This window comes from Patiria miniata, unplaced genomic scaffold, assembly GCF_015706575.1.
Source record: "Patiria miniata isolate m_02_andy unplaced genomic scaffold, ASM1570657v1 HiC_scaffold_9, whole genome shotgun sequence".
In the NCBI taxonomy this organism is placed as follows: domain Eukaryota; kingdom Metazoa; phylum Echinodermata; class Asteroidea; order Valvatida; family Asterinidae; genus Patiria; species Patiria miniata.
In genome coordinates this window covers 784,765-807,088 of record NW_024037076.1, presented here as the reverse complement: position 1 = coordinate 807,088, position 22,324 = coordinate 784,765, and the positions used below count along the sequence as shown (strand labels likewise).

The 22,324-nt window shown below is 42.2% G+C and overlaps 2 protein-coding genes across 3 annotated transcripts; both read right to left on the bottom strand.

Annotated features, from left to right (window-relative positions):
* Positions 1-3,321: 3,321 nt before the first annotated feature.
* On the bottom strand, positions 3,322-4,821 carry LOC119720286 (formin-like protein 20). The gene has a single exon (XM_038189927.1). The coding sequence runs from the start codon at positions 4,696-4,698 to the stop codon at positions 3,322-3,324; it is 1,377 nt and encodes a 458-aa protein (XP_038045855.1). The 5' UTR covers positions 4,699-4,821.
* A 595-nt stretch (positions 4,822-5,416) lies between these two features.
* On the bottom strand, positions 5,417-19,219 carry LOC119721075 (fibropellin-1-like). Of its 2 annotated transcripts, XM_038190963.1 has the most exons (9): positions 19,015-19,219; positions 16,500-16,694; positions 14,375-14,420; positions 13,200-13,381; positions 12,962-12,995; positions 11,528-11,574; positions 9,250-11,266; positions 6,627-8,972; positions 5,417-5,984 (listed from the first exon to the last, which is right to left on the bottom strand). In XM_038190963.1, exons 2-9 carry the CDS (start codon positions 16,650-16,652, stop codon positions 5,938-5,940), a joined length of 4,872 nt encoding a protein of 1,623 aa, XP_038046891.1. In that variant the 5' UTR covers positions 16,653-16,694; positions 19,015-19,219; the 3' UTR covers positions 5,417-5,937. The 2 variants fall into 2 exon arrangements, with proteins under 2 accessions (XP_038046891.1, XP_038046889.1); XM_038190961.1 differs by lacking the exon at positions 19,015-19,219 and having other exon boundaries at positions 16,500-16,844.
* Between the last annotated feature and the right edge of the window lie 3,105 nt (positions 19,220-22,324).

Genomic DNA, 22,324 nt, shown 5'->3' with positions numbered 1-22,324 from the left:
CAGTCATCACGTGTGTATCCTCAATTTATTATCTCGATTATAACCTAAATCTTTGCCGTGAAATGGAGTTCATACTGTACAAGGTCAGGACACCTTGTCTGACGCTGAAAAATAACATTTAAGAGAATTCTAACGGTGCTTTTTGAGGCATTTTTGTCACAACTTCTTGAGTTTGGGCAATAAATGTCGGGCCTACGCTTGCAACGTGAAACGATACGTACACATGTCAAAATGTATAGGACCTACGCGCATGCTACGTGAGAGGTACGTACTACACAATGTCGTGTCTGTTTAAAGTGTTACGAAAAAACATTTGGTTCAAAGTCTACAAAATTTCAAAAACAACTCTTTTTCACCAAAGGTACACCTTGATTTCGCGTCGGTGAAATTCGCCTTCTCTAAAATGTTGCATTCGAGCGATGTATAAATGCCGGTGTGGCAGGTAATTCTGTCCCCCCTGGTAAATGTGTCCCCCCGGACAGATTTACCGGGTCGTGACCCGGTAAATCTGTCCGGGGGGACACTTTTACCTAGGTAAACCTGTCCCCCTCTAGGTAAATCTGTCCCCCTGCACGACGTTAAATGTGTCCCCCCTGGTAAATGTGTCCCCGTGCACTCGTCACAAGTCTACCACCCAGACTGTATATTAGTAAAGTTATTAACTGTTTTTGCGCGGCGCCTTGCTAAATTCGGGAATGGTGCTTATGTCACGTCAAAGCACAACTCCGACGTTTTGATGACGACTTCGGGAGCGAGCGATTTGCATGGTGGGAGGGCGCGCGAGTGTACCGCACCTACGGAGGGCGTGCGCTAGCGATAGGTTGAGTATTACTACGCGTGCCTTTTCTGCTTTCTTGCAGAAACATAGATCGGTTGATTAACATCATAGAGCTGTATAATAAACTTTATTATACAGCTCTATGATTAACATCTAAACGTTAAATTCATTTTGATAATCATTGATGAAGGGTGGAAAAATCTAAAAATGTATACCCTGTGCGCTGAATTCATTATAATAACATCAATATAACAACTTATGCGTGCAAAACCAGGGGGGACAGAATTAACTGGAGGGGACAGAATTACCTGGAGGGGGACAGAATTAACGGGACAGGGGGGACACTTTTACCTAGGTATAAATTCTGTCCCCCCGGACACTTTTACCAGGGGACAGAATTACCGTCCACACTGGCTTTCGGGGGAAAAAAAGTATTACCGCATGTCATCAAACAGCCGTTGGTTGGTTCATTATACGGACTTTGGTCCAGTACATGTTCAGTACATGTACATGTACATACACTGGCTGTCGAGCGACTTCTAGGGTCACGGATAAGACTAGTGTGCTAGCTCTATGGATGATGCAACTAATTCACTGCGCCACAACACTGTTGACAGACAGCAGTATTTTATAAGCGACTGCTATTTCATGTACATGTTTATTCAAGTGCAACTGATAATTCATCATTGGAAGTAGTGTAATACATACATTGTTCATTATTGCGATGGCTAGACTGAGATAGTTTAAAAAAAAAACCTTATGGTTATACTTACAAGCTTTCTAATGTGCTGACAATTTTACTGATGAGTGTACATCAAGAAATGGAATGACAAATTTGAGATATGTCCTGGTCTCGGTCCTCCACGATGTTTTTTTTTCTCCATTTACATGGAATGGACATGTGTTTGACACTGTGTCATCTGGAAGAATTTGTGTATTTCTTCAAGGAAAGTGTCACGCCTAGGTTCCTTCACGGCCATTTCATTTCTGTTGAGTCTGACTTCAACCATAAAACCATGCTGCATTCACATTTAATCAGTTTTAGTCTCTAGCCTAGCAAACTTAACTAATTACGACAGTTTTCAGAGAATATTTAATTCCTGTAAGTTTGTGAATAAAATGCTCAACATTTCCCATATGAAATGTTGGTATTCTTGGAGACGATGAAAACACATATAGCTGTATCCATAGAGACGTGAAGTCAACTCTTGCCATAAAACTCCCTTTTTGTGTGAAGTTCTGTGAAATTGGAGTAATTTGAAGTTGTACAAAATCTGTGGGAATATGGCCGAGTGTTTGCTTACTTATTTTCGTGTCTATTCTTCAATAAAAATTGCAGCTTTATACAAGCGTATTTTTTTTTAGATCAATGTATTTATCAGAAAACGAAAACTGAGCATGGTTCTGAGAGATGAATCGATTGTAATATTGTACAGTTTACTGTGAATACATTGAAGTTGGTAAGGCTGTGTTTGTAATGGTGATGCAAAAATAATAATTGGGAGAAAAAAAACACCGCTATTGCATAACTGTCAGTTTCAAAATTGATATTGTAAATTTACAGACTGCTACTAATGGGAAATACTTTCAAAAATGTAATAAAGGCCTTATAGGCATTGTAAGAACAATATAGCTTTTTCATTATTGTTTATTATTGTTTTTCTGCATTTGGGGAACAAAATATAAAATCAAATCAACGTTTGACCCTAGACTAGCCAAGGCCGATGTTCGTATGAAATTTGGCCTCTTAGAAAGATTGGTCTCTTTTTACCATGTAAACAGGGTGAGTCAAAAAAGCGAAACCCAAACCTCCTTAAATATAATTCATATTTTAGCACCAAAAATAATGATGACTGGGAAGCCAATTTCATAAACTAGTTTTAGATTCTGAAATTGCTCAATCCGTTCAAAGAATATCAACATTTAAACGCAAAGAACCTAAAACCTGTTTCGTTCAACAAAAAAACCAAACAATTTATTGTGTGTTCTGACTATTTGGAACAACAAAGAAAATGACACAGAATTCTTTTTTCAACAACTGTCTGGTCAAACAATATGATTTATACTAAAATCAACTCTTTTTTTAAAAGACGGCCTTCAAAAGGACTTTGTAGAATATCTTTTACTTTTAAACTGATGTTTTATCGCTGGTGATGTTTGAAGTCAATTGTGACGACAATTCTTGAAATCTCATTTTTGGACAAAAGAGGTTTTATGGTCATTGCGTTTAAATGGTGATTTTTGAACGGACGGGGTAATTTCAGTAACTTTTTTATCTAAAAGTAGTTTATGAAATTGGCTTTCCAGTAATTATTATTTTTGGTGCTACATATTTTTTTGAATAATTATGAAATATATTTTTTAGTAGTTTGGATTCCGCTTTTTGTTACTCACCCTGTAGATTCTGACCCTCACATGTGACCTGCCACTGCTAATTCTGTCCACTTAATAGGCATGCCGGCGCAATACAACCCATTACATGTAGTCCTTATTTCATAGTGTCCAAATGTCACACCACATCCGCCGGTTGTCGCTGACGGAGCTCAAGTGGACCGACCGGCTGGGTGTGATGGGGGCCTCGTCTTCGGACGCGGTGGAGGAGGAGGTGGAGCCATGCCTCTCGATCGTCGAGGATAAGACTGTTGGCTTGTTTCCAAGTGTGATGGTGACTCGGTCATGGAATTGTCTGATTGAGCAGAGGTAGACGAGGGGACCCTTGCATGCAGGTGTGGTCTGAGGGATCGGGAGTCGACGCGTGTGACGCCGGCAGGTTGATGCCTTCTTGGAAGCACGCTGGGAGCTAGTCGGTCACAAACAGTTTGCTGGTCCCCGACAGCAGATGATGATGTTGGTGACTCTGGTCCAGCAGACCGGTGACTTTCTGACGGAGCGGTTGGTGGTGGTGGCGGCAAAGTGTGGGGCTGGCGGTTGTTTCTGGAAGGATACCTTCTCGGCTGATGCCCGTCCCCGACTTGAGTGGATGTTGGTAACCCTTGTCCAGCAGACCGTTGATTTGCTGACGAAGGGGGTGGTGGCGGAGGAGATCTAATTGGCAAGGTGTTGGACTGGCGGTTGTCTCTGGTGTGGGATGACGGAGGTGGTGGTGGAACTCCATACTTTCTCTCCAATCCTGCAGATGGAAGAGACTTGGTTTTCAAGTTAGGTGGGACGGGTGGTGGCCTCCTCTTCCCCTCTGGAAGGTTCCCCGACCTTAATCTTGGTCTTGGCTGCGTCTGGTATGTCTCTGTCCCCAGAATTACTGTGTCGTCTGAACTGCATCCTGTTTCTGATTTGGATGTTTCGCCGGTACCGGATTTTTCAGAATTAATATCTTTCTCAGTAGTCGTTATAAAGTTTGTTTTCGAATTGCTTTCACGGTCAAGTAGATCTAACTGAAGGACTGCATTACTTTCGGTTAATTCAATGGTTCTCATTTGGAGTTCCATCACCATCTGTTCTAGCTCGGCCCTCTCGGTAGACTGCCTACGGACCAGCGACGCGAGGCTACCAATGCGATGACCGGCAGCCGGCCGGTGCTGGGATCCAACACACTGCCGGCAAACCAGCTGCCCAGCGCAGGTCTTGCACTGGAACTCCAGTATTTTACCAACATGAAGTAAACACATCCGAGATGATCTATCACCATCATCATCGTCACATAGTTTGATCGAGTTCTCCTCTCGTGCCTCCAATAATGCGAAGTTGGTAGGCAGCGATGTCAAACCTTCTGTCGGCAGTGGGGTATACTGTAAGCAGACCGGGCATCGCACCGCACGACGTCTAGATCCGTCCTTAGGGGCACGCCGCTGCTTGGAATCGAACCAGTGCTCGATGCACGCCAAACAGAAAGAGTGACCACAACTCAGCACCTTGGGCTGCTGGCTCTGCTGTAGTTGCTCCATACATATAGCACATGACATCTCGGCTTTGGTTTCATTTAAGCGCTGGATAGAAGAATGCAATTCCTTGTACTTTTTGGTGGTATTGGGCCTGCTTAGTGCGGGAAATCCAAAGAGCCCAGAACAATATTTATTCCCATAATGCTGTTGTTCAACGGGGCACGTCCTGCACTATATGTAAAGTTGATATTGGTGAAAACTGACGTAACTGCTATGAAAGCTGATACAGTGTGGCTATTGCTAGAAGTTAGTGTCCCTACTAGGAAATGTTTCGTGCTCAGATGCCTTTTTGGATCTAAATGTCCATAACGTCCAGTTGCTCAATGCTAGCAACACACCGACACGTGACTTTAGTAGTTCAGCCATTTCATAGTTTGTTTCCATCACATGATATTTAGCAATAATGTGACGTACTCTGGTGATGCGAGGAAAATTGTCTGCATGTAAATATGTACTCATACTGTGTCAATAGAATTGTACATAACAATGCAAAGGGTATTCCCAACGTAACCGCGCCATTTATCTGCAGTGGAAAACCACCTGATATCGAGTCCAAGGGTCGCGATCTTCGACCTTTGCGTTTAATTGGGACAATTATCTTTCAGTACTAAGCATGTTCATAACCAAAAATATTAATATACAGGACAGTTACAACCTTTCTGTGAAACTGTTTATTCATATGTACATTTTCAAAAATATATTCACATCATCTGTATTAAAGGGATTCGTCCATGTCATTGTTGTTCAACTTTTGGATTATTTATCCGGAGGAAATAAAGATATATATATTTTAACTTTTATGATAACCCCACGAAAGTTGAGCGAAATTTTCCCACCAATAATCCCATTTATAATTAGTATAACTGACAATCGTTTGTTTCATGCCAAACATAATGCCTTTTACATGTTTTAACATCGATTTAAAAAAAAAAAATAATAAAACTCTGGTCATCTGTTCAGGTGAAATTTGTGTTCGCAAGGTGGCATAAAAAGTTATACTAATGCCATCGATCCAGAGTTTCTCGCACAGAACGTTTCGCACATAAATTTGTTGCGACCTGAGCAAAACTCAGTCTAAAAACAGGATCCTCTTGTCCTATATACACCATTTGTATACTACTGTTTCGAGTAGAATCGTCCCAGTGTGAGCATCTTTTGTAGAGTTTATAAGATCCCAATGTTCTTTGAGCAATCTTGGCGCCGAAATGCTTGATGCATACTGGATGGTGAGGCTGTAGTTACTTCTTGAAGTCCCCTCTCTCATCTCAGTGGCTGCTGATGGATCTCACAGCGTTGACCAACGTACCCTGATAGATGGGAAAGGGGCATTGGACACATCATAAGTAAATAGTCCAGATGACATCATGGCAAAATGTATATTCATGGAATTCTGATAAAATAGATCGCCACTTTCTGGGTTATTTGTAGTAATGCTCTGTTCAACCATTTCTTATCCTCACTGATCATGTGTTTGTTCCTGTGAGATACGTATGCGTGACAATTTTGTACTTTCATAGTCATTTAATGTAAAGAACAAAGAAATTTCATGGTTGCTCTGTTCAAGGGGTCATAGCCTTACGATGTACAAAAAAGTCCAAATAAATATAGCTTATTCCCCATTCATCAGGCCAAGAGACCACGCGGCAGCCAATATCAGCGCACATTCGGTCTTCTTTCTCACAGGTATACCATTCATTTTCCTGGGTGGAGAGAGGCAATTGTAGTTAAGTGTCTTGCCCAAGGGCACAAACAGCATGTTCCTGGCAGGGTTCGAACCCACGCACCATCGTACATGAGTCAAACAACGTAACCACTGGACCATGCATTTGCATGAGCCGCAGCCCTAAGCCGATCGACACCTTTTAACCTGCCCTCAGTGTAGTGAAGTGATATTGTATTTTTTTTCAGGTAGGGATGGGGTTAGGGTTGCCCAATGAGTAGTTACTCACCGTGCATGCAGACGCACTTGAATCCTCTAGCCTCCCGTAAACACGTCCCAGCCTCTGTGCAAGGATTTCCAGCACAGAAGTCGATCATAGTCTCGCAGACTTCCCCAGTGAAACCCTCCTCGCACTGACAGACGAACCCGTCACCGTTCGGCTCGTTGGATGGGACACAGCGACCACAGTTACGGCAAGGTTGCGAGAGGCAAGCACCAACCCGCACCTCGCAGTATCGTCCCGCCCAACCATCGGGACACGTACACCAGTACTCGTCTCCCATTCCAGTGCTGTCTACACACGTCCCTCCATGGAGACACGGGTCGTCCGCGCATGGATACTTGACGTCCTTGCACCCTTTGCCTGAGAACCCAGGCTTGCAAAGGCAGGCGAAGCCACTGATCATATCCACACAGGTTGCCTTGTTAAAACACGGGTCCGGTTGACAATCGTTGATGTTCTTCTCACAGTGCTCTCCCTGAAAACCATACAGACACTTGCAGCGGTACGAGTCCACGCCATCGATACACTGGCCATAAACACATGGTCCACTGGCACAGTCATCTATGTTGACGGAGCATGTCTCACCTGTAAAGCCCGATGGGCAGACACATGCAAATTTCCCCTCTAATGAGTGGCAGGTGCCTTGGTTCTGGCACGGGTCACTCCAACAGGAATCAATCCACACCTCACAATGCTCCCCTGTTTGACTGGGCGGGCAAATACATCGGTATCCACCTACCACATCTATGCACACGCTTCCGTATCCCTGGATTTCGTTGCCCTCACCGACACACGGCGAGCTGGCACACTCATCCATGTCATGTTGGCAGAGCACGCCGTCAAAGCCCAGCGGACACTCACAGAAGAAACCCCCGATCAGATCCAGGCATTGCCCGCCATGCATACACGGTTCTGACCGGCACTCGTCCACGTCCATCCCACAATCCAACCCAGCTAACCCTTCCACGCATTCGCAACGGTAACCATCCTCCAAGTCCAGACAAGTTGCGTTGTTTCGACAAGGATCGCTGGCACATTCATTCGTCTGATTCTCGCATCGATCCCCGGTGTACCCTGGCCTGCACAAACACAAGAACCCACCACTTGGGTGGCTGGAACAGCTGCCGCCATTTTGACAAGGACTGCTACTACAAGCAGGCAGTATCACATCGCATAGAAGTCCTGCTACTCCGGTTGGGCATTCACATTCCAATCCCCCGTCTACCAAAAGACACGTTGCGTTGTTTTTACACGGGTTACTCCAGCAGACGTTGACTGAGGTCTCACACCTTTCTCCTGTCCTAGATTGCGGGCAGATGCACCTGAAACCATCCACCATGTCTACGCACACACTGGCGTGCTGTGAGTCTACCTCATCTATGCACGGTGAACTTCTGCACTCGTCAATGTTCTCCTGGCATAAAACGCCATCGTACCCTGGCAAGCAATCGCAAGTAAATCCGTCCACTTCATCTACGCATTCCCCGCCATGCATACAAGGATTGGACTGACACTCATCAATCTCTGCCTGGCAGTGGACTCCGATGTATCCTCCAAGACACTCACACTTGAAGCCGTCGATCAGATCGACACACGACCCATTGTTCAAGCACGGGCTGCTCTCGCATTCTGATATCTCCATCTCGCACTGTGAACCTGTAAATCCTCTACGGCATCGACACTCGAATGCGTTCATCTGATCGACACAATAAGCACCGTTTCGACACGGGTTGCTGCTGCATTCATACAGCTGCACATCACACAGAAATCCTGTGACTCCTGGAGGACATAAACAAGTGAAACCATCGTCTCCTTTTAAACATGTAGCGTTTCCAGCACATGGTGTCGACTTGCATTCATCAATTTCTACTTCGCACTTTTTTCCTTCAAAACCAGGCGGGCAAAGACACTCAAACCCATTCGGCAAATCGACGCACGTAGCATTGCGATGCGCGCAGGGATTCGGCGCACAGTCATCGTTGTCGACCTCACAGTTGATCCCTAGATAGCCGGGTGCGCAGACGCACTGGTACCAGCCCGTTCTGTCGACACACCGACCGTTATTTTGGCATGGCGAGCTGGAACACTCGTCCAGATTGATCTCGCATCTCTCTCCGCCGTAGCCGTCGGCGCAGTCGCAGCTAAATGCCGAGTCGTCCGTCCAGCACGTCCCGTTGTGCAAACAGGGAGCAGAGAGGCAGTTGTCAGTGGTGAGTTCGCAAAGTCTTCCCTCAGTGCCTGGCAAACATCGACACACAAAGCTGTTCCTCTGATTGACGCAGGAGCCATTTTGTTGGCAGGGAAAGCTGGCGCACTCGTCAATCTGCTCATCACAGTTCTGTCCGGTGAACCCTGGGTGACAAAAAACATGAGTTCTACATGAGTTCTGAGTTTTCTAAAACTTTAAAAATCCACAATTCTTGATTTCGGTTAGTGAAACAACTTGAATGTTCCCACTCAGCCTGGCTTTAGTATTTCGGAATAATAAATTGTTGATGGTTGCATTGTTTCAAAAGTAGTTTTTTAATTTTTGTTAGTGTTTGCAAGCATTCGAATATCACTTTTTGTTCCTTCCTCCACTCATTCTTTTCAGCACCAAACATTTTCATCTTGGGTCTTTGATACTTACCGTCTTGGCAGGAGCACAGGTATCCATCGACTCCATCTATACAAGTACCGTGCACACAGGGTCCATCTTCACAGTCATCAATATTCTCCTCGCAGTAGGTACCGGTAAAACCAGCTGCGCACAGACAAATGAAATCATGCACCATGTCCAGACATGTCGACTCGTGCAAACAGGGGTTACCAGCACACTCGTCCGTGTCGCTCTGACATCGTTGACCGACAAACCCAGCCGGGCACTGGCAGTAAAACCCATCTACCTGGTCGTAGCAAACACCGCCGTTCTCGCATGGGTTTGAGTCGCATTCATCCACGTTAACCTCGCAGGATTCCCCCTCATAACCGTCTCGACAGTAGCAGCGGAACTCACCGATCCCGTCCACGCAGGTCGCCGCGTTGAAGCAGGGCCGCCCCGCGCACTCATCCATGTTCACCTCGCAGTTTTGCCCGGTGTAGCCGACAGGACAGTCGCACCTGTAGGTAGCCACCAAGTCCACGCAAGTGCCACCGTGTAAGCACGGTGCCGACACGCACTCCTGTATGTCAATTTGGCACTGCTTGCCCGTGAAACCCGGTGCACAGTTGCAAATGTAATCGTCAATCAGATCCAAGCATCCACCGAAGTTCTGGCAAGGATCTGACCAGCATTCGTTGATGTCATGCTCGCAGATCACTCCGTAGTATCCCGGTGAGCACGCACAGTAGAACGTGCCGATGCCATCTAGGCAAGTTCCCTGGTTCAGGCATGGGTCCGTCTCACAATCATCCACAAGTATTTCACAGTGGAGTCCTTCAAAGCCAAGAAGGCAGAAACAGGAATAACCGCCGATGGTGTCGACGCAAGTTGCGCCATTCTGACAAGGATCGGACACACATTCATCCACCTCGAGCCCACAGGTCTTACCAGTGTAACCCCGCTGGCATTCGCACGTGAAATCCATTTCCATGTTGTAACACACACCCTGGTTCTGGCAAGGGTCTGAAGAGCAGCGGTTGGTCGGGAGTTCACAGAACATCCCATGATAGTCCCGATGGCATGCGCAGTAGAAGCCATCAATGAGGTCAATGCATGTGGCATTATTCACACAGGGGTCACTGTCACATTCATTGACATTGATCTCACAGTGCACCCCTTGGAATCCAGGGAGACACACACACCTGTAGCTATTATGCTGATCTTGACACACACCGTACTGACATGGAGAACTCACACATTCGTTGATTTTGGTATGACAGTGTTTGCCTTTGAATCCAGGAAGGCAATGACACTTGTACCCACCCACTAGATCCTCACATGTCCCACCATTGTTGCACAATCCTGTCGAATCAGACTTTCGTTTCTTCTTTGTCGTTTGGCACTCGTTTACTTCGGTCTGGCATCTCTCCCCTTCGTACCCTACCGCACAGTGGCAGCTGAACGTCCCCTGGCTGTGATCAACACACGTGCCGCCGTTCTCACACGGGCTTGTTGCGCAGGTGTCGATCAGACGAGACTCGCAATTTCTGCCGGTGAATTCTGGGCCACACTCGCAACTGTAGTCCCCGCTGAGTTCGACACATTCTGCTCCATTTCGACAAGGATTGCTCATGCATTCGTCGACATCAAACTCGCAGAACTTGCCATAGAATCCCTTGGGGCATATGCAGGCGTAGTCAGCCACAAGGTCGACACATGTAGCATTGTGTCGACACCGTCCCGGCAAGCAATCGTCGACATTGATCTGGCAGCGAGTGCCACGGTATCCCATCGTACAAATGCAGGTAAAACCCCCAGACTCAAATCCATCGATGCAGATAGCGCCGTGTTCGCACGGTGAAGAACCACAGTCGACAATGTCGGTCTCACAGCTTGAACCGGTGAAACCTGCAGGGCATAAACACCGATAGCCGGTCGGTGTTTCCAGGCATGTGGCCCGATTCGTACACGGTGTACTTTCGCAGGGGGAAGGAAGGAATTCCATCAGGCATAAAGGTCCAGTCCAAGGTGGAGCGCAAAAACACCGAAAACCAGACTGCAGCCTCTATTCCAAGAAATAGAATTCAAAGAAAAGGGTTGTAAAATTGTTAATGTACCGTTTTATTGTAATTTTATGATTAATTACATCAGTGATTGTCGTTCAAAAGTTTAAATTCGGTAACAAGGAGTCTACAAGAGATCTTCTTGTGCGTATCCCTGCGGAATAAAAGACGCATCCCAGCTATGACTGCAATGCTTGTATGTACATGTAATAGTCAAGATTGGGTCAGTCTTTGCTACAATTTCTTAGTGATTTGTTTCTCACCTCGCAAGTACCGTCCCCGCATGGCTGTAGTGAGCATGGGTCTGCATCTGTCAAGAAAAAGGAGCAACATCCTGTATAACAAGTGAAGTCGTTTCTTTCAGCAAAGTCATTATTTCACTAAATGCGCTTCGCAAATCGAGACGCTAGACAAGGTGAACGTTATTGGACATAGAATTAAATGTAAACTTTTTTAAATTCATCTTTCGCAAGTTACAATTTCTTTGTTACACCGTATTTCTATACTTATAAATGCACCAAAAACTGGATAGCCATTTGCTTTTCAACGCATCGAGGTACAGTTTGTACCAGTTTTAGGAAGTTTTCCGGCAAAGCATCGTCCATTATTATTACATATTCTTCAAATAAATATGCTCATAGACGGCGTTCAATTATTTCTTATGTAATTGACATGTTTGGTTTTAGAATGTAACAATTCAACAAATTTAGCAGTTGGTAATTTTCTTTTGAATTTATTTAAATACTTTTTATGGCATAAGTTCATTAACAATATAATAAAAAACGAATAAATATTATTAAGCATTCATAAAAATACATTTTATTATTTTTATGAATAGTGGTAATTTTAAAGTGCATGATATTTTACTGTTCAGTGTTATGTGATTTTTTTCCCTTTCCTTCCAGTTCACAAGTAATGTAATGACGCACATGCTGCTTGTATTATCTTTTGAATTCTTGGTACGGTGTTTACACGCATTCTTTCCTTTGTGTCCTGCTTTCCTGCCCGTGTTGTGTGGGGACACCCAACCGTAAAATCGCCATAATATCCGTGAAAATAACACAATTACGGTAAATGACGGCAATTCCGCTATCGCCCGAGGAAATGTCTGCTCGTGACGTGGCAAATGTACATTCAATAGTCTCGTAGGTTTTTTTGGAGGGAGGAGATTTTTTTCCTTTCAGGCTCGCTTGTTTATTTGATTACAACACATATTTCCGTCAAACAATCTTGGTAGGCGCAATATACGTATTTTTTAAGCCATCAATCTTGTCAGAAAACCGTGACGGTCTTTTAAAATTTATTTTGATCAACGTTTCTCTGTCGGTGCTAAAACAATCAGAAAACGTTTTTTTGTCAACATCGTGCGACATGCGTTGATTTTGCAGTAATTATTGCTTTGATATTATATCTTATGTCCTCAGTCTGCACAACATTACACACCGAACGCATTTGCTTCGTACATATTTATTTGAGGTAACAAACTGGATGCAAACAAATCAACAAATGTGAGAAACTTTTTACATTTTACGTTTTCTTATTAATTGTAGCACCTTTGCGCGTATTACCAGGAAATTGTATGACCAAGTATAACAGCTTAAGTTTTCCGTCGCTAGATTTATTTTTAATCAGTTTTACAACCCGCATTTCTAAATCTTTGCCAGGATTGACCCGTAACTGTAATAAGTAGAGCTTACCATGTTCAGTAGATCCGACTTGAAGTAGGTCAACCTTGAGAAAGAAAACAAAGAATGTCCCTTTTATCGATTGAAAATGTATTCAAAAGAAGTTCTTTTTCTTGAACGGCGCGCCCTCGTAGGGCAGTTTTTGTTCTCCGAACTATACCCTCAGGACTATACCCTCAGAACGTGACTTAAAATGCAAGGGGTGTATATAATATTCGAAACTTTAGCCAGTCAAACTCTAAAAACCTACATGTGTGTCCAGCCTCGCCGCGGAATTCCTGGACTGGTCCCGGCACTTTGGGTCACCAGCCCCGCCGGCTGAATCGGCCTCTTGCCCCGCCAAGCAGCCTGACGGTTGCTCGCTCAGATTCTCGGGGTGTTGTGTTGCGCTCGTAACTGTGGCAGTGTGTCTCGGATCAGCAGAAGTGACATCTTTGAAAATGAGGGTATCAAATATTTTCTTTAAAAAATGTCATGAATTGATTACGTTATCATATTCACTGTACTCTTTTAATTATGTATACCTGTTCAATTCGTTAATTTTTTTTTTTACAACAAATCGTCAATAGATTGGAGAAAACTGCACAAACTTAATAAAGTTAAGCTTGTCTGATTGACGGCCGGGGGAGCAGAGAGTGAAGCATTCCAGCGATGTCGAGGGGGCGGCCTCGTGGTTTAAATATAAGCTCAGGTAATATAAGAGGATTATCGCTGGGGGAGTTGGAAGAAAATAAGCGTGTCATTGGGGCAGTCGTGGACACATTAAATGGGGCCAGAAAGTCGTTCGTCCTCATAACTATTCGACAAAGAGGTCGAGTGAAATTATCCGATTGGTATATATGTGAATTCGGGTATGAACAAAAAAGTAAGTGGGCCTATTGAATGTTTTTCTCTGAACTATTGTGGAACTATGTCAGGATAAGATTCCTGTTTTTTTCAGAATGTGAATAGGTCTAATTCTTTGAAGTATTTCATTCACCGCTTTAGGTTTATCGAGCTTGAAATCCCCTAGCTTATTGTAAATGACTGCCTGCGGCAAGATTATGAGGGCGCGCCTCTTTTTCAAGGTAGGATTATCGGTCTGCACTGAAAGTTCGTGCTACTGGGACAACTTGTAACTTGATGCAATGCACTTTTACGCATAGGCCTAATATTTTGACAAACGTATATAATCATATTTCCCTCTTTGTACTCTTTAATCGTATGGGCTTTATGGTAATTATATGCAAAATTTCCGGCACTTTCTTTTCTGAATCTCAGACGCCGATTTTTTCTGAGGGCCCTTGGTTTTTAGCGATTCCAAATTGTATGGTGGTAGTTTCCAGTTGCCTAGGAGTCCGGACAAATAAAAAGCTCGGTCTTTCACCTTGTATTCTTAATAACGCAAATTTTGTCGTCGATCCCTTGCATACGGTAAATTCTTACCTGGTTTTGATTCCAGTGTGTCTACATCTTTGAGAAGGTCACTCGTCTGAAATTTGTTGACAATAAAAAAAATAAAAAAAAATCAATTAAATGTTCAACCCGAAGAGCTTTAATAATCATTTTCTTATTTCGTGGACTCTAGTGACCTTTCTAAACCATTTCACTTGTGCCTTTACTACTAATGAGGCTGTATCACCGCTGCCGGAAGGGGCGAACAAAACGCTCGAACCTTGAACAGGAGAAGCGGGCGATCTCACTTCCGATCAGACGGGGATTTTTTTCCGTCTGGTGCTCTTTCTAAAAAGCACCAATTGTCTTAATTTCCTCCTGGTTTGGGAGTATTTGTGTGGCTTGGGAGTGGCGACACAGTCTGCCCTCATGCCTTTCCAAGATTTAGACTTCTTTGTCCGTGAGATATGGTAGGTCCGTATAGCGTAAATGGAGCATACACAGAGGGGCAGCCTAGGGGAAATATTTTGGGGAATTACGCCTCTGATGATACAAGCATGGCACTTGACACACGGTCACAGTATGCCTCAAGAAAGATGTTAGGCTATAGGGCCATCGCAGATTTGTCCTTTGAAGAAATATTGGTAGAATAACAAGCAATTTTCAAAATGGCTGCATTGCTTGGTATTCTAATCTATATATTATGTATGTATATTCTATTCTATCTATGTCAAAATGCCATGCTTGCATCAAAGGTACAGCCCCATCACCTATCTGCGGAACTAACACGATCATCAGCCGTCTGTGGCCGATGAGCCCCGTACCCACGGCCACCCCTCTTGCCACGCCCCTTAAACCTCCATCCACCAAACCACAGAATGATGAATGAGAAAAAGAAAGGAATTAAAAGTTCAGCGCACCTCCGATGGGAGTGCTAGGGGTGATCAAACTAGATTGACCGGCGGCTGCCTCGGAGGGGCGCGCCGGTGACACGGGCGCGTGCACTGATCCACGGAACCCCAAGAATATTGCACCCCAGAAATTCCACGCAGCAAAATTTATTTAACGGGGCCGAGCTTGACACTTGCGTTGCAAATATTTTGACAGTACATTGTATCACACCACGAATAGGCGTTGAGCACTCGGCTCAAGTGGGTAAAGCTGAGGGAAATACTGTGTTAATATACTTTTTTTCTCAAAAAAAAATATATATTGACCACAGAACGCCGCTATTTTTTTGTGATCCGTTGACAGAACTTTAAGATGGTGTTTGTGCTCTAAATTCCGTAACTCGAAAAGTAAATGAGTGATTTGAATGATTCTTGTACTAAAAGAATGCTTTATTGGGCTTTCATATCCTAGATTTTGAAAGTACTACAGGCAAAACTTTCTTCAAAAATTGATCCTGCCATTTGTTTGTTTTTTTACTCATCCTGTATATCTACATGCATAAATGTACCGAACATTTCGGCATTTTTTGACAAAATGCATACAAATATTATTGTCCATTTATCTCACTGCGAACTTATTCTGACTTTATTACTATACAGTTTTTCCTTACTTTATTAAACTACTAATATTATTAAAAGCAATGACCCGCAGTCAGGACAGAACAAAAGTGCAATTAAAGTTTGTCTTTATTTTCAAAATGGACGACCCCAAATATTGAGAGCGCAGTATCGACGACTGAATATACAGGTTGAGTCAAAAAGAAGTGACCGAATAGAAGGAAAAATTAGTTTAAAAATTAGTTTAAATATTTTCAGTCTTGATTTTGTGATTAAAATTGTGTTATTTAAATGCTTGTGTGTAATCTGTAATTCTCACTTTGCTCCATAGCTTCCAATTGCATTCTATGGCAGCTATCCAAAATGGGTTCTTTTAGTAAAACATGCATAACTTCTGAGAGCATGGATCAATTACAGTAATTCTGTCTTTTTCAGATGAGTGGAAGAACATGCTCTTTTAAGACATTTTGTGTATCAAATTTAATTGCTTTTTAAGGTGAAAAATAAACAAAATATGAGTGCATAATTATAAAAAAATATATACCGGTCGGAAAGAATATTAGAGCGTTAGTAAGAAATATAGGCTTACACGTGGATAACTTCTTGTAATCTTCCTCACATATTTAACAATATGACTTTCAATTCATACTTTCTTTGGTAGATCTTACCGTATCAGCATCCGCAAGTTGAGCTAGACCAAAAGTCCGGAGTGTCACAATCCCCATCAATATCACCACGAGAAAAGGCCCGCAGCTCACCCGGTGCCCAGCCCACCTGGCCGTCCCGTCGCGTCTCCCAAGCCCTTCGCAACCTCCCCTCATTTTGTCACCAAACCGTGTAAGTACTCCGTTCTTGCCGTTCACCTTGAATACGAAATGCATAAATCAATGACTATTTTCTCTACTGGAAATGGTTGAGGTAAAAATACTACCGGTACTTCGAACTTTTTATAGTATAAATGTGATTATGATTAAACGGCCGTGCACTGAGCAGTACTTCGCACGTCTCTTCGCATGTCCCTTCGCCGTATTTGTGGCTATAATTTCTTGAAGCTCTGATTTGATACAATTTCTGAAGCACGTGACCCAAGGTCAGCACTTCCGTTTGTGCATGACCTGTGCGCACGAAATGTAGGTACATGTCATAGAGCTATGTTAAATTTAAAATAGCTCTATGGTACATGTACGCGTACATTGCTTCTGACAAGTGACCCACCCACAGTGCTTTGCGTCGCCTGCGTTTCCTTGACAATATATTTTGTGAAACAACTTCATTACAGCATACACGAAATACGTAAGTTTGCCGCACATGTATGATTCAATTTATATATTTTATTCCGTGCATGACATCAAGGCTCAAACATGCTGTTTTGTTGTAAAAAAAAAATGAAGCAAAAAAGACCGGAGTTCCTTCTATTCGGATGACCTTCAGGCATCACTCTCACACAATAGTTCTATCAAAATAATAGTCGGGACCGTGCGAAGGCCGGGAGGAATGAAAACAATGAATTTGTGTGGTGAAAAAATGCTTAGAATAATAAATACTTTTGCAGAACTCCGTGGAGACATTTGATTTGTGTAACCGAAAGTCAGGGGCGGCAGAACGCATTTCAAACTGGGGGGTGGAGAGGGGGGGGGGCACCACGTAAAAGGGGCACTTGCTTGGAAAAGGGGACACCTTCTGTCGGTGTGAAAGTGACGGAAAAGAATAATGGTCCCGTTCATTTCGCTAAAGCAATAATGACGATCGGAGGAACAAATTATGAATACGTTGTCCATTTGTGTTTCTAGTTTTACCATTTTTGTTTATCGCGAGGGGGCACTGTTGCTTTTGATGGCCAGGTCAGTGACCATATTTTATTCTCGTGAAGAGCACTGTCATTTTGGGGGTCATGAAGGGGAACAATTATAATGTTGCGAGCGGGCCACTAAGTAATTGTGCTTTCGAGTGGCAGTTTCCCATCTCGAGAAGTTATTGCGAGAGGTGCACTATTTTTGATGGCCAATTTTCCATCTCGAGAGGGACACAATTTTATTATTGCAAGAAGGGTGTTTGTGCTTTCGAGGAGCAGTTTTCCATCTCGAGAAGGTGCACAGTCTTGTTAAAGCGAGGGGGTCCTTTTTTTTTTTTTTACTAAGGGGAAGTTTTGCATTATGAGAGGAGACAATTTTATTTGTAGCGCGATCATGCCTTTATACGCGTGCGTTTGAGGGGTAGTTTTGTTTTCATCTCGAGGGGGCACATTTATAACCGCTTTCGTTGGCCTGTGAAAATTGGGGGGGGGGGGACGGTGCCCCCCGCCCCGACGAAAGTAATGCTTATAATGAGTATACATACTCTTTGCGACGCAGTAATCTTATGTGTGTTTTTGTTGCTTCAATTTAGAAACAATGAATTCATGCTCATATCAGAGTTCCCTTTAGAACAAAACAGACAATAATATTGCGTGGAAATTAATTTTCACCACCCGCCATTTTGTTTATTTGTTCAAGTAAAGTTCGCTTGTCAGCCGTGTCGGGAGCGTGATCCTTAGGTTAGGTACGTGGCTGTCACGTAGTAGGCTTCGATATGCATTGATATCAAAACACAAAAATATTTACAAGGGGATATTTTGGTCGCTCGTAAATTACGAAGTTTGCCAAATTAAATCCCTGGATTTGACTCTACAGTAAAGACCAATTTCTATGAATACGGGTATAGTAGAATTTGCGGTCCACTTGTACTGATTGATATTGTTTTTGTGAAAACGGAAATTTATTAATTGGTATGTAATTTCACATTTTTGTATCTAGAGATCGGTAAATGTTTTCGCACTCTGTTTGAAAAGATAGAGGTTCTTTGCCATGAATTTGCTTACGAACAAACCATTTTTAAATGAACATTAAACAAATAACTAAATATAAACAGAGCACTTTTAATGGTACCAGTTACATATTTTATGACACACGAGACTGCTATAGCTTTTTACAATATATTGAGAAATTGAGTTTTTCTTAAATCAATAACACCAAAAACACTTAATGTAGCCCATGCATGCTGGAAAAATCGGCCATTTGAAAGTGTTCAAGAGCTTTCAGCATTGATGCCTATAGCCTTTCAAAATGTATTGAGAAACTGAGTTAAGAAAGTAACATTTTAAAGTGCCCTTGAGATACCAATCTGAATTAAGCTATAAGGTTTTACCTTTTTATCTTCTTCACACCTCGCATCTGAAGGATCAACTTTTTTGTATATATATTTCCACTGCTGTGTCACGAAATAATCCTTGAGCGTGAGAATCCCGCTGAGTGGAGCCCAGAACACAAGGTCCCTTCCCTTCTGTAGACACGGTCCTTCTGAGCAAGTCGACGCACTGTTCACGTTGTTCCCGGCCCTAAGAATAACAAATTCCTGCACACACCGCTATAAAAGTTCACCCGCTACACCTAAGATTCTATTCATGTGAACTAAATTTTCTGACGTCGCGGACTTGAGTTGTTGCGTGTCTTTGGGCGTTCTCATGGCCACCGCAATGCGAAAACTAGTTACTGGGACCCGCCGTGGTGTAATGCTGATTTATAACTCTTGGTGAATAAAATTTATGCCAAATATGTACATGTACAATGTACATGTAGGCATATAGGGCAACTCAGGAAAAAAAAGGACACAATACGTTTTTGACATTGTTTGCAGCTCTTTGCAATACTGCATGGGGGCAGCCTTTATTACAATAAATATTTTGGCAACATCAACACTATACAGAGTTGTATAATTAAAAATCGACAGGTCACAGAACAGGTCTCTGGGAAAGGTCAAAAGTCATTAGTCTCTCTGGGATGGGAATTTATTAGTGAAAACACTTAATTCATTCTTAAGGTTGACAATGTTAGAAAAGAGATATCATTTTGGACTTTTAAGTTTAATAAAATAATCCTAAAATAGATTTGACTCTATCCTTAAATGAAATTTTAGCATATTCTATACTTTAAATCCAAGCTGTTGTTTGAGGTATATTCACGTTTTTTTGTCTTCTGAAATCTTTGATTGCAAGATTTACATCCAATATCAAACAATAATTATAAATAAAAATGCCTCTTGAAGAATAACTATTATAATTATAAGCCTGTTTTCCGTGCTAAGTTTGCAATTAAAGATAAAGATGCTAACTTTCAAACCTGTGAAAAATTTGTTCCAAACAGCAAACAATGTTTGCAAACCCAATTAATCACGAGTGCTTTTAAAGGGCTCATTTTTTTAAATGTAATCCTTGAAAATGCAACTTTGTGTCTCATTTTAACCGTATTTTCAATTTTCATTTTTTAAGGGCATTCTGGTGACTTTTTGGTTTTGATGCTAATGAAAATTTACATTTTTATGAGCAAAAGTGTGATGTCGTTTCAGGCAGAAAACCTCAATGATACAACTATTTCAGCACCAACATTTGCCAGAATTTTTGGATATTTTGCTGTCGAAATGTTCTTTTCTTTGGCGATTCGCTGTTGTGTCAGTACATGGAAGTAAACCAATGAGCAAACTTTTCTTACAAAACGTTGTCAGTGAGCAAATTGTGGGTTCACAATTTGAACAGAAAACCCCAAAACTGAACAGTGTCTTCCTGAAATGAAATCACAGCAACATTGCCCCCATTCGTCAGAAAAAGCATGGAACATTTTTAATGTTTAAAAAAGAAAAATTTTCAATCAAATTAACCAAAATTGGATGTCAAATAGTTTTCATCCATGTAAGAGGAGTAGAAAGTTGCACAAAAATATGTTCACAAGTAAAATTCATGTCATGGGTCCTTTAAAATGCCGGCAGCACTGCTTTCCGTTTCAACACTTAAGTTGTATGAGACTGCAGTTCAGTATTAAGTCTTGATATTGGAAACAATTTGTTTATCGGTACTAAAATGAAACATTGCAGGACACCAGAGCAGTTGTTCAAGGTGTTGAATTCTTTTTCTGAAGCACAAGTTCAACAGACAAAATAAGCCCCTTGAAAAGAAACAAGGTATCTTTACATATGTACAATAATCAATTCTTTAAAAACAAATCAGCAAAGTGTAAAGCAAAGCAAAATAAATTAAATGTTTCCAAAACCAAAAATATTTCAAGTTGAATGTATACTAAATATACAAAGTAAAATTTCCTAGGTACAAGTACCTCAAAATACTCAACCTCTCTGTGTGCATGTCCAAATCAAAGACAAACATAAACAAACTCATTAAATCACACACAACTAAGGTTTCTTCATTTATAGTGGATTAGGAGAAATTTTCAAGACGCACTTGGAAGGAGAGCATGCTACATTGTAGTTGCCGTTGCCAATTTTGTTTTGAGCCCCCTCCCAACAAAAATGAATTGTTCATAAAAAATTAAATGAAGTCATTTATAGCACATCATGTTACTTCTTTTCCATGGCCCATCCGATAAAGCGGAACCGAAATCTGCAAGAGTTTATAAGTCATAGGCTGAAGTACATATCATATGCCCTATTATCGGTGCTTTACAATACAATCTCAACAATAATACATTGAAATTCACAAAAAAAATCAAGAGTCCTGAACTACAAGCATGCCTACACATTATATTAACATAGAGGTAGCCTTCACTAAGTCTTACAGTGAAACAGGTATTCAGCATATTTACATATAATAATACACACCATAAGATGATTATTTTTTTCCGACAAAGACAATTTTTGATTTTTTTTTTCCCCACAAAGACAATTTTTGATAGTTTTTCTACTCATACCCTGCACCTTGTAAGTGCCGTTCTTGGTTAAATAATGGACGTGATGTTACGCGATGTTGCCTGCATGCCCATTCTGCATGTTCTACTCGTAATTAATGCGCTAGTGTCATGGGCCCGTCTCCGGCCCTGCGCGTTCATGTGCCTTCAATAAGCGTTGAATAAATTAACCCGAATGACCCACATCATTGTGCGCATGCGCAGTTGAAAATATCGAAGTCAGCTTTCCCACGATCATTTGTGCTTCCTTACAAAATCCTCTACAGAAAATTTACCAACCTACACCAGTGGTCTTGGTTTAGACCTGACATTATGAACATATATTGACCATAGACCTCATTGTCCTAAAAACACTAGCACAGTTAAACTAGCTTGATTATAATACACACTGAATATTGCACATTACACTGCCTTTTACTTACAACTGGCAAATTATTCTATGTATGGATCAATTTTTACACATCAATGCAATTTCACAATGCAAAGAGTGTTAACATGTTCAATTGACTGCCACAAAAAGCTTGAATGATTTTAAATAGGATTACAGACTCTGTGCAAGACCATAAGAGGGCGCTCTACAGCAAATACACAGGAACAAAGTGAGAAGCACATCATGTACATGCCTGCCCTGGTTTGTTCATCATGTTCAAGCCCTGGTAGCAGTAAGTGCAACTTTGAAATTAAGTATGCACAAATCCCAAGCATTGTGAAGATTTGTGATAAAGTCATTGCAAGTCAATCACAAGTCATCATGATAATGATGT